General features: G+C 40.4%; 1 protein-coding gene across 2 annotated transcripts in view; it reads right to left on the reverse strand.

The window, feature by feature from the left end:
- LOC114049538 (mitochondrial amidoxime reducing component 2-like) overlaps positions 1 to 3,135 on the reverse strand; it is a 42,860-nt gene extending 39,725 nt beyond the window's left edge. The window contains exon 1 of one of the 2 annotated variants that reach the window (XM_027870776.1): positions 2,670 to 3,135. In XM_027870776.1, coding sequence (XP_027726577.1) covers positions 2,670 to 2,974 — 305 coding nt within the window. In that variant the 5' untranslated portion in view covers positions 2,975 to 3,135. The remainder of the gene's footprint in view (positions 1 to 2,669) is intronic. The other variant, XM_027870775.1, reaches the window with a different exon arrangement.
- Between the last annotated feature and the right edge of the window lie 13,718 nt (positions 3,136 to 16,853).

The following is a 16,853-nucleotide window of genomic DNA, read 5'->3' on the forward strand; positions in this document are numbered from 1 at the left end:
ACTACTACTACTACTACTACTACTACTACTACTACTACTACTACTACACTTATTATCATTATTAATATTATTATTAGTTACAAGGAATGGTTTGCTGGATAGAGATCTAGGATATAAAATGAAGTAGTTGAATGGGAAAAAATCTTTACATCCAATTTCTCCCAAAAAGGTCTGGTATCCAAGATATGTAAACAATTACTAAATGTGCATAAGACTAATAGCCATTTCCAATAAACATTTGTCAAAAGATATGAACAAACAATTCTCAAAAGAAGAATTGCAAAGGATTCACAACTACATGCAATAATGCACCAAATCACTAATAATAAAAGAAATTAAGACCAAAACAACTTTGAGGTTTCATCTCACACTCTACAAATAGGCAAAAAATAAAAATAACCAAAAAATGGCAATAGTCAATGTTGGAGAGGTTGTGAAAGGATAGGCACACTAATACATTGTTGGTGGAGCTGTGGGACAGTACAACTATTTTAGAAAGCAATTCAGAATTACGCAAATAAAGTGATATCTACACCTTTTGGACCAGATACTCCATTACCAGGTTTACATCCCAAGGAAGACACTAATCAGAAGAAATTCCCTATAGACACCAAAATATTAACAGCAGCACTTTTTTGTGATAATAAAGAATTGGAGACAAAATAGATGCCCATCAATTGGGGGATGGATAAATAAAGTGTGGTACATGAATGTAATGACATATAACTATGTTGTAAAAAACGGTGCAATGAATACAGAGACACATGGAAAAATCTACATGAACTGATGCAAAGTGAAGTGAGCAAAGTCAAGAAAACAATATATACGGTAACTACAACAATGTAAATGGAAAGACTGACACAGCAAAAAATCAAAAGTGACTTTAACAAAATTATAAAAACTGAGCAAGATTTAAATGAGGACATATGAGAGGACACTCCTAACTCACCCTTCCCTTCAGGGAAGTGGGAGGTGTACACGGGTTATATATTGCACACATGATCTCAGACTTTTTCAATATATCCATCAGTTGTGTTTATTTTTTTTTCTCTCTAAAAATACTATTTGTTATATGAGAGGGCTCTGGGAGAGGAAGAGAAGGATGGATATTTGAGATAACTATGATGGTGTAAGAAACAAAAGGCATCAATAAAAATTCATTTTAAAAAATAGAAAAAGTTTCTGCCATGCTACTGGTTGTTCTTATTTCCTGTTTTCTTGTTTTGTCTTATTTAGATGTTTGCTTCAAGGTAGATAGATATATCACACTCGTATGGGTGCACGGTCATTGCCTAAGGAGTCAATGATTAAGCTGTGAAAGGTGGGCCTCTTAAGTATATCCTTAATCCTCGGAGAGAGGCTCAAGGAAAAAGTGACCCAGCTGGAACTAATAGCTTCTCTCTGAGGATTAAGGATATACTTAAGAGGCCCACCTTTCACAGCTTAATCATTAACTCTTTAGCCAATGACTGTGCACCCATATGAGTGTGATATATCTATCTCCCTTGAAGCATCCAGCAGAGAAGTGAATGAACAGTTTGGATAACAGGACAGTAGATAAATAAATCACATAATCACAGGGAGGGGAGCATCCTTGAGACATCAATTTGCTCATACTCTGCAATCTCATGTAGGATGATGGTTAAATCATCCTGGTTATATAAATGCCCCATGGTGGAACAGAAAGAGTATGGAATTAGGCCTCAGAGTATACCAGCTCTGCCACTAATTGGCTCTGTGACTGGGGCCAAGTCACTTTACCTCTTAAGTGCCTCCTTTCTTCATCAACCAAAAAACACCTACTATGTGCCAAAGACTGCGCTAGGTTTTACTACTGTACTGATTTTATTCCTCTATATGGGAGTAGACACAGTGACCCTTAGTACACACACATCCACTATTTCCTCTTTAGGCTACATGTTACAAAATAATATTATGAAAATATGAGACATTGTCATGTAGTCAATAGAGAGATGGTCTCAGAGGCCAAGAAGACCTGGGTTCAAGTCTCATATTTGACACATACTAACTGTGAGCAAGTCATTCTTAGTGTTCTTAGGCAACTCTCTAGGACTGTAAGCTGTAAAAGCAAGCGTCTCCTCTGCATTAACAGATGGAGTTCTCCCTCATCTGGGAACTCAGAATATCACTAAAACCACAGGCCCAGTCTTTATCTCATATGAGGATAACAGTTTGGTCTGAAGGCCCTGCAAATCTTGATCAGTCTTTTAACTATCAATTCCCAGTGTCCTACAATGAAATCATTCTATATCATTTTTACCAAAGGCATTAACTGTTTTCTGAAAGGAAACTAGGTCAAAGTTTAAGAACTCTAAAGTTGCAGTTACATGGTGATAATGCTCCCTTGGAGTGCTGCTGGCTGACAGAAGCTGTACCCCAGAGTGCACCTAGGTAGGCACTATTGTTTTTTCTGCTGATAGGTGTGCTTTGGCAATCCAAGACCTAGAAGAACCTGACAGAGCTCAAGGACACAGTACCAAATCACCAGAGCGATTGATTTGCCTTTCCCCATCTTCCTCTTCCGAGTAAGAGGTGCCCCTGGTTTCCCCTCGTACTCGCACCCCAACTCTCTCTACCCTTGTACTCCACAGCCCGTCACGCAGCCTGCCAGTCCCAGGACTGGGGCAGTGCCGGGGGCCACATGGTACCTGTCTCTCAGGTTGCCGCTGCGCAGCCCCATCTCGGTGCATTCGACCTCGTTCACGATCACCCCCTTGCAAGACTTAATGGGGTAGATCCAGATCTGCGCCACGGTGCCCACCTGCCGCAGCTGCCGCGGCCCCCGCCGCCACCGCCGCCATCGCCGGCCCGTAGTGCTCCAGGCGGCGGCCCCCAGCGCCGCGGCAGCGGCCAGTCCCAGCGCGGCCGCCCAGAGCCAGGCGGCCCTGGACTGCGCCGAGGCTGGGAGCGCATGGCGGAGGCCAGTCAGAGCCGAGGAGGCCGCGGCTCCCATTGCAGCTGCTAGACCGCCAATGGCAGTGCGTAGCGGACACTGTCTGCGGGTGGTCGGCACAGACGGGTCAGAGAAAGCCACTGGATACCAGCTCGCAGCAGGGTGGAGCAAGAAGGGCTAGAGCTTCACCCCGGGACTTCCCCGCGGCCTTCGTCAGGAGGGGCGGGGAGCAGAAGTGGAGTGAGGGGTGTGGGGGGAGTGTCTGTAACACACAGATACACACCCCACACACCCCCCTTCCCAAACTTAAGATAGATTTTGATGAAAAGAGAAAAAAAAGTGCTGGAGGACATCCAAGTGTTTAGTGTCTAGTGATTAGTAAGGATATTTATTGAACTTACAAAGGAAAAGTGTTTCGTAACATCTTAGATGCATTTAACTTTTGTACTCTTTGGGTGCCAATTTTGGAATAGGCCGACTACTTTGCAGTCTCAGATAAATGTGCACAGTAAATTCCAGTTTATTGTCCCAGATATTAAAGGACTTCTAAGTACAGAAAAAGTACTAAATTTCTAATCCAAACTCCGCAAAAGTTTCACCAAACTCACTCCAACCCCGAGTCGTGTTTTTTCTATTTCCCAGGGAATAGAAACTACGCTATCTCACACACACACACACACACACACACACACACACACACACACACCGTTCCCCTTTCCCACCCTGGAGGTCAGAGGTTTTCCATTCCCCTGTACGTCTTAATGACCCCCTACCTTTGCATTCGTCCCCGTACTCGTCCCCACGCCCACGCCCATCTCCACTCCTGTCTTCACTCCCATCTTTGTCCCCATTCCCATCCCTAATCCCCTTCCCAATCCTTCTTTGCCCAGAAAAGTCAGTATCACTCTCTTCCATTCAGATTCATTAAAATGACTAAAAGATTGAGAATTAGAAGATTTTAGAACTCATCTACTCCAATATCCTCATTTTTACAGTTAAGGAAATTGAAACCCTGAGGAATGAAGTGATTTGTTCAAGGTCCCAGAACAGTAAGTAGTCATGTATGAGTTCGAACCCAAGCCTTCTGACTCTTATCTGTAGTCCTCCTCCTTTTTCATTGTGGTAGAGCGGAGGGAAAATGAACTGAGGTTCAAAAGAAGTGGTTTTTGCTTCTGATTTTACCACTCTAGTCGTAGAACATTGGGCAAGCCATTTCCACTCTCAGGAAGCTGTATCTTCGATTATAAAGTGAGGAAATGGAAAACGCCTTCCTGCTCTAACATTACATGAGCGTAAAGGGGAGCTGGGGACATAAATGGTGAGGGTGTTGAGAGGGCTCCTCCCGCCCCCCAAAAAAGACTGGAACGTTATAGAACCATTTTCCAGGATATATTGACTAAGGTGACCAAGATTCACCTCTTTCTCAACACACTCTCTCCCTCTCTCGGTGTGTGTTTGTTTTTGAGAGATTGTCCTTTTTTAAAATGGCATCTCTGGAGGCTACCCGAAAACTTGCGGAGGCTGAAAATTAGAGACTGGAATGGGAAGCAGCCAACTTTCCAGGCCTGGTTTTGGCTGTTTTCTGTCCCTCCCTCCTCACGAGAAAACGCCCCAGCCCTAATAAACGGGAATACACAGAATAGACTGTGACCCGAATACTTCTTCATAATATAAAAGTGTGAGAGAAAACCTGGACCGGATTTCGCAAAAGCTGTGTTATACACCTCTTAAGAATTATTACCTTCATTTCCTGCTTCAGGCTTTGGTGAGATAGCGACAGAAGGAGACAGAGAGAGACAGACAGAAAGAGACAGAGAGATGAATTCTTTTAAAGGAAAGCATTTTCTATAAAAGGTCAGATTAAACTGTCTTATGTGTCTTTAAACTATTAGCCTGATTGCAAAGAACCTAAGAGCAAGAACTGGCCTTACACAAGTTGTCCCAAAAGTTTAGTTCTTTTTCAAGCTTAATTTTAAACTTTGAAATGCGCTAAGGTTTCGGGGACACCCCATATCTAGTGCTCTAATTGGTAAGGATATTCATTGAATTTACAAAAGAACATGTTTTATAAACATTAAAGTCTTAGATAAATTGTGATTACTCTTATTGAACTTTGACTATTATACTCTTTGGATACCAATACAGAACTAGGGTGACTAATATGCAGTCCCAGATTAATATACACATTAAGTAAATTCCAGTTCTTTTGACTCTAAAACAGACAAGCACATGCTTGATAACCACACAATCATCACATTTTACTTATAAATCTATGCATAAGTAACTATCATTTATTTTGAAATCCCATTAGGTAAGTGTTCATCTGCATTTAGGCACTTAGGCAGCTAGTTGCTCAGTGGATACAATGCAGTGCCTGGAGTCAGGAAGATCTAAGTTCAAATCCAGTCTCAGCTAGTTATTAGCTGTGTGACCTTGGGCAAGTCATTTGACTCATATTTGCCTCAGCTTCCTCAACTGTAAAATGAAAATCATAATAAGAGTACCTCACAGGGTTGTTGTCAGGATTAAGTGAGAAAATATTTATAAAAAGCCCAATGCCTGGCACATAGTACTGGCTTAATAAATGTTTATTCATTCCTCTCTGAGCCTCAGTTTCCTCAAATGTAAAATGAAGGAGTTAGACTCTGGCTCCAAGGTCCCTTACGGTTCTAAATCTATGGCCCTCTGAACTTAGTGCCTTTCTATATCATTTTCTCCAGTCTTTGAGAAAGAGGCTCCCTTACCCTTTCCAAGGCCAACCTGTGACCTTGAGCCTATCTCTTCTCATCTTTTCTGGCAGTTTGGCTCTTCTACTATTCCTCCTCTCTTTTTCATCTTCAATACCTTCTTATCTACTGGCTCCCTCTGTGCTCTCTACAAACCAGTCCACATCTCCTTTATCCCTTAAAGAAGAAAAAGAAAACTTTTTTATCCAACCATCATCTCAAACTATTATCTTTTATCTCTCCTTCAAAAACACACAGAAAAATATAGTCTAAATATATTATCTATAATTGCTCTCCCATTCATTTTTAAATTTTTATTTATTTTTAATTTATAAAATAAAACAAGCATTTTTATAACAGCAGAATAATAAAAAAGGTGATTACACATGAAACTGCAAATCTGTTATGTACAACTTGCTATTCCTTTTAAATGTACAATAAATTTATCATTATAAATTTTTTCCACTCATTTTTCAAACACCTTCCAATCTAGTTTCTGACCCTACCATTCAACTGAAAGTGCTCTCTCCAAAGTTATCATAAAACTCTTGATTTCTCAATCCAATGGCCTTTTCTCAACCCTCCTCCTTCTTGATCTCTGCACCTTTTGACTATCCATTACTCCCTCCATTTTCCCACTCTGTCCTCTCTTGATTTAAGTGATGCTGCACTCTCTTGGTTGCCCTCCTGCCTGCCTGATCACTTGTTCTCAATGTCTTTTGCTTGATCATCATCCATATCCCAAACTCTAACTGGGTACTCCTCAATGCCACATTCAGAGCACTCTTCCCTTTTCTTTCTTTCTCTTGGTAAAATCATCAACTTTCTATGGGTTTAATTATAACCTCTATGCAGATGATTCCTGAACTTATCTATTTGTCTCTAGCTTGAATCACTCTGGTATCTCATTGTCGAAAGCAATGGGGCATTTCTAAATGGATGTCCAATTGACCTCAAACTTGACATGTCCAAAACATAACTGATTATTGGGTTTTTTTTTTTTACCTTATACTTGACCCTCTTCCAAACCTCCTTATTTCTATCCCTTACCAGGACTATTGCAGTAGGTTCTTAATTTGTTTCCCCATCTCCAATCCATCCTACAAAAATTCTGTCAAAATAACTTTTAAAAATGGGTGTAACTCTAATGTCACTCTCCTACTCAGAATTGTCATTGGTTCCTCTTTGTGTCCTCAATAAGATATAAAGTCCTCAATTTCAATTTAAAGTTTTCCCCAATTTAACTCTAACTTGCCTTTTCATGTCATATTGCTCAACTTCATGTAGTCTATATTCCACCCAAACTGGTCTATTGAAACAATTCCCTGAAGTCAGTATTCCACTTCCTATTTCCATGTCCTAGAGCAGGCTATCTGCATTTGACAGTTTATCATTCTCTTCCTGAACACTCTCTCCTCTGGCTTTTCAGTGACACTGTTGCTTCTTGTTTCTCTTCCTAATCAATTTCCTTTGCTGGTTCATCATCCAAGTAATATTATGTAACTGGATGGACCCCAAGGCTCTATCCTGAGCCTTTTTCTCTTCAGTACTCTCACATTATGACCTCATCAGCTGTAGTGGGTTTTATTATTATTTCTATGCTGATAATTCCCATATCCATATGTCCAGTCTTAATCTCTCTTCTGAGCTCTAGTCACGTATCTCTAGCTGCCTATTGGACATTTTCAACTTGTTATCACTTATGCATCTCAAATTCAACATTTCTAAAATAGAAGTGATTATTTTTCCCTCCCAAATCCAACCCCCTCCTTTCAAAGTTCCCTATTTCTGTAGATAGTACCACTATACTAACCATCCCAGCCTTACAACTTTAGAAGCATCTTTGATTCCTCACTCTCCTCTCCTCACATTATCAGTTGACAAGTCTTATCCATTCTCCACATTTCTCATACCTGTCCCCCTTCTCTCTACTCATACAATTACCATTCTAGTTCAGACTCATATCACCATTCACCCAGATTACTGCAATGGATTAATTGATTTATAAGCCACATCTCTCTCCACTCTAATTCATTCTCCACACAACTGCCAAAATTATTTTCATAAGGTGCAAGTCTGATCATGTCAATATACTCCAATAACAACCTAATGTTCTTAGGATAAAATACAACCCTCTGTTTTGGCTTTTAAAGCCCTTCCCAAGCTGGCCCCATTCTACCTTTCTAGCTTTATTATAAAATATAATACTCTCCTTCCTCTACTCTACAGGTTAGTCAAACTGGCTTTCTCACACACAGGACTCTCTGTCTCCCTTGGGATTGTTGAATCACAGTTTAGTTTTATAAATGATCCTATAACTCTTAATGCTTTTGCACTGACCCTCCTCCATGGCTAGAATACACTATGTCCTCCCTTCCCATTTAGCATTTTTAGCTTCTTCCAAAATTTAATCTAGTCTCTTCCCTTCTTCTTACAGATAGGAAAACTGAGGGCCATGGAAGTGAGGTGACTTACTCAACATGACACAGTTGGAATTTGAATCCAAGCATTCTTCCTTCAAATCTAGGCTTCTTCCACTATACCAGACTAATGCTAATGATAATTAAATAAGCTGATAATGAGAGAAACTGGTCTTCAGCAGAACATGGAAGGACTAGGGCAGGAGTGGGGAACCTGTGGCCTCAAGGCCACAAGTGGCCCTCTAGGTCCTCAAGTGCAGCCCATTTGGAATCCATTTGTATTTAGTTGAAGGGCTGAACTCGAGCACCTAGAGGGCCACTTGTGGCCTTGAAGCCACAAGTTCCCCACCCCTGGACATGGGTTTGGGTTTAATCCTAAACTTTTGAAATTCTTTAGTAGATCAGTTTTGTGAAATCAAGAAGGCCCAATAGTATTGCCAGATAATCCTAGTCCAAATGTATTCATAAAAAAAAAAATCATCGGGGCAGCTAGGTGATGCAGTGGAGAGAGCACTGGCCCTGGATTCAAAAGGACCTGAGTTCAAATCTGGACTCAGACACATAACACTTGCTAGCTGTGTGACCTTGGGCAAGTCACTTAACCCCATTGCCTGGCCAAAAAAAAGAAAAGAAAAGAAGAAAAAAAAAACAAATCATCATTGGATCATAAATTTAAAGATTGAAGGAAGTTTAGAGGCCCCTTGTCTAATTCTTTCATTTTGCAGATGAAGAAACCAAGGTTCAGAGAAAAGTGACTTGGCTAAGGTCATACAGATAGTGAGTGGTAGACCTAGATGTAATTTCAAATGTAATCCTTTGTTCCTTTGATAGATGTACATGCTAAACAAAAATAGCTAATAATTTAGCTAAACAAAAAATAGCAAGCATGCATGAATTAATTGCACAAAATTCTTCTCTTTTAATTGGTTCAGATCCCCCTGTAAAACAGAATAAATGAAAGAATAAAACATCTGATAGAAAATATATATATATATATCAGAAATATATATATATGTATGTATGTATGTGTCAGAATTAAAACTTCTGATCATTTAGAACTTGACATTGTTGATGACATCAAACTAACTCAGGTGAAAAAAAATTATACCACAGGGAACAATAACAAGTTAATCAATCAGCAAACATTTATTAAATGCCCATTCTGTGCCAGGCATTTATCATGCACTGGGGATACAAAGACAAAAATGAAACAGTCCCTGGCCTCAAGGAGCTGACATTCTACTGGGAAAGACAATATGTGAGCATATGAGTATTGCACCTTCTACAAGCTTCCATGGACCAAAGAGATAGCTCCCTAGGGGAAGGGGCTGTCTATAGAGGTTGCCTAGGGTTTGATGAAGAGGGAATGAGCTATATTACTTTGGCACCAAGTCTGGGACACTGGAAGAGAAGAAAGGAGTGTCATGGAAAGCAGTATAGCTGGTCAAGGGAAACAAGGGAAACAGAGAAGAAACAGTTTAATGGAATGGAAATCAACTGGTATCCCCTTGGGGTGGCCAACATTATCTTGCACAGCAAACAGACAAGATTGCAGCAGCCTAATTGGAGGCAGGGTCTGATTGGTAGTGGATTCTCCCCCTCAGCTTCAAAGGACAGTAGCTGTGGGATGTTTTCTTTCTCTTTCCCCTTCCCCTCTCTACATCTTGGCAGAAATGAAAAAATCCCAACTTTGTTACCCACCACAGCTGGTGGCATTTTGTAAGTTTGATTCTCTTTTTATAAATTAGTTCATTCCCATTGTCTCTCTGATGTCTCTATTTGAGATCAGAATGTGAATGGAGGGACTGGCCTGAAGGGTTCTGCATTTCACAAACCATCTACACCAGAACCACACAGTATTAGTCATGTGGAAGGTTAAGATCTCCTTCAGGATACTAAGTCACAGTTTGGTTTGATGAATGATCCTATAACTCCTAAGCAGAACCCTAAAACCTGAACTTGGCACTCATATACTCCCTGGGAAAATGAGCCATTGGATCATGGTGCTTAAGGGTGTGAGCACATGTCTCAGAGACTAAACTTTGCCCAAACGGAAGATTAAATGAGAAGAGCACAGACCCTGGGTGTGACTGAAATACTTAGTGTCACATAAATATATGCAAAATAAATGCAAGGTAATTTTAGGGAGGAGAGGGAGGAACTACCAGCTGGACAGATCATGAAAGGCCTCGTGGGGGAGATGACATTTGAGCTAATATTTGAAGGGAAAAGGATTCTAAGAGCCAAAGATGAGGAATTCATTTTAAGCTTGAGGGACAACTTAAGCAAAGGCTGGAGAGGAAAGAAGACAGGAGATGTAATGCTGTATATGAGGAACAATAACAAGGCTAGTTGGCCTGGATGGTAGAGTTTGTGAAGGACAATAAGGTATAATATGGTTGCCTTTTTCTAATGGATAAGTGATTTTTCAATCCTTTTTGAGTCCAAGTGTAACAAGCTGCTCAGAAGAAAGGTCACTTTTATTGGGGAAGAGATCAGGAACCTACTCTGGATAACAACATTGGAATAAAAACTGTCTGCACCAAGTTTCATGTGATAAGCTTCAATAGTTTAGCATTTGACAATACCATTCATGACTGGGAGCTCAAAATCTTAGGAAATAAAAGTGGTTTAAATGTCTTGTGTCCTGAGCAGAACAGACAGCAAGCACATACTGTGTTTATGTGGTTTCTTCCATCTGTAAGTACTAAACAGTATAACTGCTCTTTTGTTGATATACAATGCAAAGTTTTATGTTTGCTAAAAGAAATCAGTAATATTTTCATTTACTAGGAATTTAAGATGTAAATAGGCTTAATACAAGATGTATGTGTTAGATTTTGGAGGCATTCTCGTTGTTTCTTTTTTGTTTCATGGGTTGGGCACTTAGACAGGGAAAGGATTCTGAGCTCTGACTTTTCTTACTCATTTTCCCAGCAAACTTAGGAGAGCTGTAGATAATGCTCTTGAGATGCATACTTCAGGGATTGCTAAAGGTATGTAGTTGGTAACTCATATAGACAACCTTAGATTATGTAGCCTTTATAGATTCTGGGGGTCCTTATCCCAATCCTACTTGTACTGGTGAGTTGAATTCCCAGAGCAAGATTGGCTTTATCTCCTCTTGAGGGTCCTAGGGATACCCCTGAGTGGTTTTAAGTATCTCTCCTGTGCTATCAGATCAGGCTCCTTTCTCAGTGTGTTCTCCCCAATATCAATCCTCAGTTATCTTTTTAATATCATCTAACCAGAGCCAGCTAATATATTCTCAATATCATTAATATGGCTGATCAGCACCCCAGTATCAATTAGTCAATTAAAATCAATTAGCTTTTACAAAAGGGGTATTTACTGAGAAGACATCAAGAAGAACAAAAGTAAAAACATGACCCCTTGAACTAGGGGCACGCTCTCCCCTTTACCATCTTGGTCTTTGGAAAGAATAGGCTCAAACTTAATGAAGTTGCCTCAGAACATTCATCTCACTAAATTCATTTTCAAATGTAACCTAGCCGTTGGACAGAGTAGATCCTTTGCTGCAGCAGGACAGGGTATCTTGGAATCAATTCATTGTTGGTCTGGATCAAACAGTTCATTCCTCAGGGTCTCATTGGCAGCATACTCTCCTATGAACTTCAGTTCCTGGTCCCCTGTTGACTATACTTATCTTTCAAAGCTCACAAGGTTGCAGCCTTCTTAAGAGGGATTGGGAAAAATGTCCTGTAGAAAGGGGATGTTTAGTTGAGATTTGAAGGAAGCCAGGGAAGCTAAGAGTCAGAGATGAGGAGAGAAAGCATTCCAGGCATGAGGGACAGCCAGCGAAAATGCCCAGAGTCAGGAAATGGGGTGTCTTGTTCAAGGAATAGCAAGGGGGCTGGTGTCACTGGATCAAAGAATGGAACGTGGAGAGGGATGGCTAAACAAGCTATGGTATATCAACATAATGGATGCCATAATGTAATCATATATTGATGAAGTCCTGGCAGTAATGAAAAGCTTAGGAAAAGAGGAAGCTTCATTCAGATATACAAACCCCATGATTCTTTGTTTCTTTTTCTTTCCTTGCTTTCAAAAGAGGTGGCTCTTCATTCTTTCCATGAAGCCGGGAGCAGAGAAGAGGAGATACAGAGCTGTTGATGGGACAGAAGGCTGCTGGAGGCAAGGCTGGGAGCAGATCCTAAAGAGCTATTTTAGCTATGCTGAAAGTAGTGGGGACCAGGGTTGGATGTGAGGCCAAAGTTTCAGATGAAGTAACATTTCCACAAGCAGAGGCAGTAGTATTGACATGAACCTAGACAGCCGGTGAGATTGGGCCAGCTCCTGACATTTCCCATCCTTCATTTCTCCACTACTTGCAGCTCATTCTGTTAATAATAACAAACATTTATATAACACCTATTATGTGCTAGGTACTATGCTAAGCATTTTACATATATCATCTAATTTGATCCTCACAACAGTCCTGGGAGGTAGGTGCTATTGTTATTTCCATTTCGCAGTTGAGGGAAACTGAGGCAGACAGAGGTTAAATGATTTGTCCAGAGTTATACAACTAGTGTCTGAGGCCAAATTTGAACTCAGGTCTTCCTGACTCTAGACCCAGTGTTCTACCTGGGTTCTGTCATACCACCTAGCTATTAGTTTTCAAACACAAAATTCTTTATGTTAATCTTTCCTTTGGAAGCTAGGAGAAGTTTGGTATGGGATGAAGTGGGGAGAAGAGAGATAATTGGGTGAAGCCCTCTAAGAGAGGAGAATACTTGCCACTTGCTGCTTGCTGATTTTATTACATTTGTTTCAATTAACCAAGTGACCAAAGTGTGATTGCTGTTGTAGTTGTTGTTCAGTCTTTCAGCCACGTCTGACTCTTCATGCCCCATGGACCACAGAACATCAATACTGTCCATGGGGTATTCTTGGCAAAGATACTGGACTGGTTTGTCACTTCAGTGTAATGTAAAGATACAGGGTTTACTAGATTGGAGGGAATTTCCCAGAAACGGAGTGGGAGCAAGCCAATTTAGAGTTCCATATTTTTAGTATTTCAGAGCCATATTCCATTTTCCTTTCTTGCCTTTAGATTAAAATTGAATTAAGGCCAGTGCCAGGCTGTGTTGGCAATCAATTAGCAAGCATTTAATAAGTACCTGCCGTCATCTACCAGATACTGTGCTAGGTACTGAGGGTACAAAGACCAAAAAAAAAATGAAACACTTCCTTCTCTCATTATATAGATGAGAAAACACGACAAGGAAAGTTAATGTCTCCAGATTATTAAATAAGAATCATTTAATAAATTGGGATGGGAGCTCAGAGCGATTGTATTAAAGAGAAATTGTTCAGTTTTAATAAGCAATGTTGTACTATCAGAACATATCCCCTGATTTCCTTAGAACATAGTTGTATGTGATGGGGTGATTCTAAAAAAAACAATTGTGTAGGAAACGGTAAAAGGGAGCAATGATATCGTAAAAATGGGGCGTGAAAGGAAGAAGTAATACAGAGGAAGCAAGTGGGGGTGAAGGACTGGTAATGTCGGAGGAGAAACTAACAAACTGAGAGTTTGTGGGCTGAGAACCCTCTGGTGAGTAACACTGTGCCTAATCTACATGTGAGTATATTGTTGACCCCTAAATCTTGCTACAGATATATGCAAAATAAATGTATTTATATATACTTGTATAGTATTAAATAGTAATAAATACATGTATAGTATAGTATAGTATAGCATATATAGTTAAAAAATACTCCATATTTGCACATACATATGTAATATTGTTATTATATATACTATAAATATGCATATAATACATACACACACACATATACATTAGTGGGAGGAAGGTACTTATAGTTGGGGAATCAGGAGAGGCTCCACGTAAAAGCTAGTACTTGGGCTATGCCATAAGGGAAATTAGGGATTCTGTGAGGAAAAAGGGGTGGGGGAGAGGGAGAGTACATTCCAGGCATGGGAAGATGATCAATGCAGCCTTTAGAGAAGCCAGCACACATTTGATTCAGACTGACAAAGCCAATTGGCTGGTGGCCTGCATCTCGCCATCTAGTGTATAATATATGTATTACACCCATTTGCTAGTTAATAAATTTGTTTTAAGAGATTGGATGCTTTTCTTTTTTGTGGGAGCATTACATTTTGAAAATTATTAATATGGTTTCCTATAAAGTTTGCAGTTAAATAACACGAAATATATTTATTCTCTCATTTTAAAATATCAGCACTGAGGGATTTATTCCAAAGCTTCAGTGGATGACAAGATCATGTTTTCCTTCAAAATTACAGAAATCTTGTCCTATCAGAATTCTTATCTCCAAACTGAACACCATCCACCATATATTTTCTGTCAACCCCCTATATCCCCTCTATACTCTATGCTCCAATTGAGCAGTGCTTCCAAGTGTGAGGACAATTCCAGAACCACAAAAACAGCAAATACATTGAACTAGTTTATAGAAACACACTTTGAGACCTTTCCCATGTATTATGTCAACATCTTGTTGACAAGATTTCTTGCATTTGGGAAGAAATATATTACTGAAAGATTTCCAAAGCCAACGCGTACTGGTTAGGAAGGGGGCAAGGAGATGGTGCAGTAGCTAGCGTGCTGGGCCTAGAGTCAGGAAGACTCATCTTCCTGAGTCCAAATCTGATCTCAGACACTTACTAGCTGTGTGACCCTAGGCAATCTCTTAAGCCTGTTTGCCTTAGTTTCTTTGTCTGTAAAATGAGCTGGAGAAGGAAATAGAAAACTACTCCAGTCTCTTTGCCAAGAAACCCTATATGACCCCATATAGGTCAAGAGTCAGATACGACTAAAATGACTGAACAACAAACTAGTTAGGAAGGTAAAGGTGTTGTGCAGAGGTATAAGCTACACACTTAGTAGGCTTCTCTACCCAAATAATCTCCTTTACTTTGTAGTCTTGATGTTATAACTGCTATACTCCCAAACATTTCTACCATGGTAAAATGTCTCAGCAATGCTTGATCACTTGTCTCCAGTGGCCTGAATCATGTATTGTTTATTCAGTTGAAGTTGAGGCCAGGTATAATGCTACCTTCATTGTTGTCCACCATGGTGTCATAGCTGCCCATTAACATTCTTAATTTAGTTACTTCAAATGTAAGAACTAAGCCATTTAGTTCAGAAGAACATTATCTCCTTCTTACGTATCAATCAAAACATCTATCTGTCTAAAAATTCTGAGATGGAGCAATTTTTCATGGTGAAATTTCATGGGCCTTCCTCATAACAACAACAAGATCTTCATTTGAACTATGAAGACACCTAAAATTTCATACATATTAATGTCATTTCTAGTCCTTCCAAGTTCACCAAAATGAACTCGTTGAACTACCACATCTTTGCTTTCAAGCATTGTTTGTTTGATTTCAGGTTCAACCTTAACAAATTCAACTTCATCTCTCAGACCTTCAAAGTCAAAGTTCCAGTCTTCAGGAGTGCATTACACCGGGGGCTCCAGCCATATGCTCAGGAAGGCCCCAAGGGCATCATGCCCACATGCAGGGCTCCTGCAGCCCTTAGACAGCCTGTTGGTGGTGGCTATGACAACCTCACAGACACCCCTTCCCAATCCCTGACTTCTTTGTCCTGGTTTGCTTTTTTGTAGGTGTATAGAAACTTCCATGCAAGATAGATGTAGGCTGCTATTGTTATTATAGCACATCAGAGGTCACCTGAAACGGTGTGCTGGGGCCAGCTGTAGCCAATTCTTAAATTTTTGGCATGAGCACTTACACCTCAGGAACCAGTTACAAATTTAAGCTTAATTTATTGTTTTGTTGATTGTCTAGAGTTAAGAAAGTATCAGTTCGCAGATCAAGCTTAAAAGTGTGAGCGCATACATTTTCCCCCTGGAGAGCCTGTTTGTTAAGTAATTTGCCAGCATATCCCTGTATTGCTCTATGAGCATTGCTTGACATGCCCAGGTCACGTAACCAACAGAATGGAGGACTACATATTTTCTCTGATCCTCACAGCCTCTCAAACCTCTCCAAAACAGAAATTATATGCCAAAAATGGAGCAACTTCAGCTCTCTCCATAATCTAGAATATCAGGAATCCAAAAGTAGTTAAAAAGAAATCTCAAGAACTAAAGCCTGCCTTGAGCTCACTCAGAACTCCTTCCCCCACCCCCCACCATATTACCAGCATCAAGGTTATACTAGCCAACCCAAGGACCTGAACCACAGTCTTGTGACCTAATCCCACACCCTGAACCCCCTCCCTCTTTCCAGTGTCATGGAGACACAGGTTTCAGACTTCAAAAACTTTCTGGGACCTTGAGGCGAGGGCCATGGCAGCATGCTGTGCAGTTTTTACTGGATGCCTGTCTGCATGCATTGAAGTAGAACTCAATGCTACACTTTTGACTATATACAGCTCCTTCCAAAAGCCTCAAACATCCAAATTCCAAATAACAGAAATCAATCCCCAGCTACAACAATGCCAATTTGTCAGTCCTCTGAACTGCCTGGTCAGAGGACTGAGGAACAAAGGGAACAGAACCAGACCCTGAACTAGTCCAGAGTGCAGAAACAAGTGTCATCTGGCTGCCCTGTCACCCACTCCCCAGTTCCAGATTATAGATCAAGGGTGGAGAGGAACGGACCTAGAGGAACGGACCTAGAGGAACGGACACTACTAATAGGCCCCTAACTGTGTACTGAGCAAGAAACAAGTTTGAAAGCAAAGAGTAATTGTGTGGCTCTGATCCCAGGAAGACAGCAGGGACTCAGATAGCCTATAACCC

Source organism: Vombatus ursinus, unplaced genomic scaffold (genome assembly GCF_900497805.2).
Source record: "Vombatus ursinus unplaced genomic scaffold, bare-nosed wombat genome assembly UNPS02014798.1, whole genome shotgun sequence".
NCBI lineage: Eukaryota > Metazoa > Chordata > Mammalia > Diprotodontia > Vombatidae > Vombatus > Vombatus ursinus.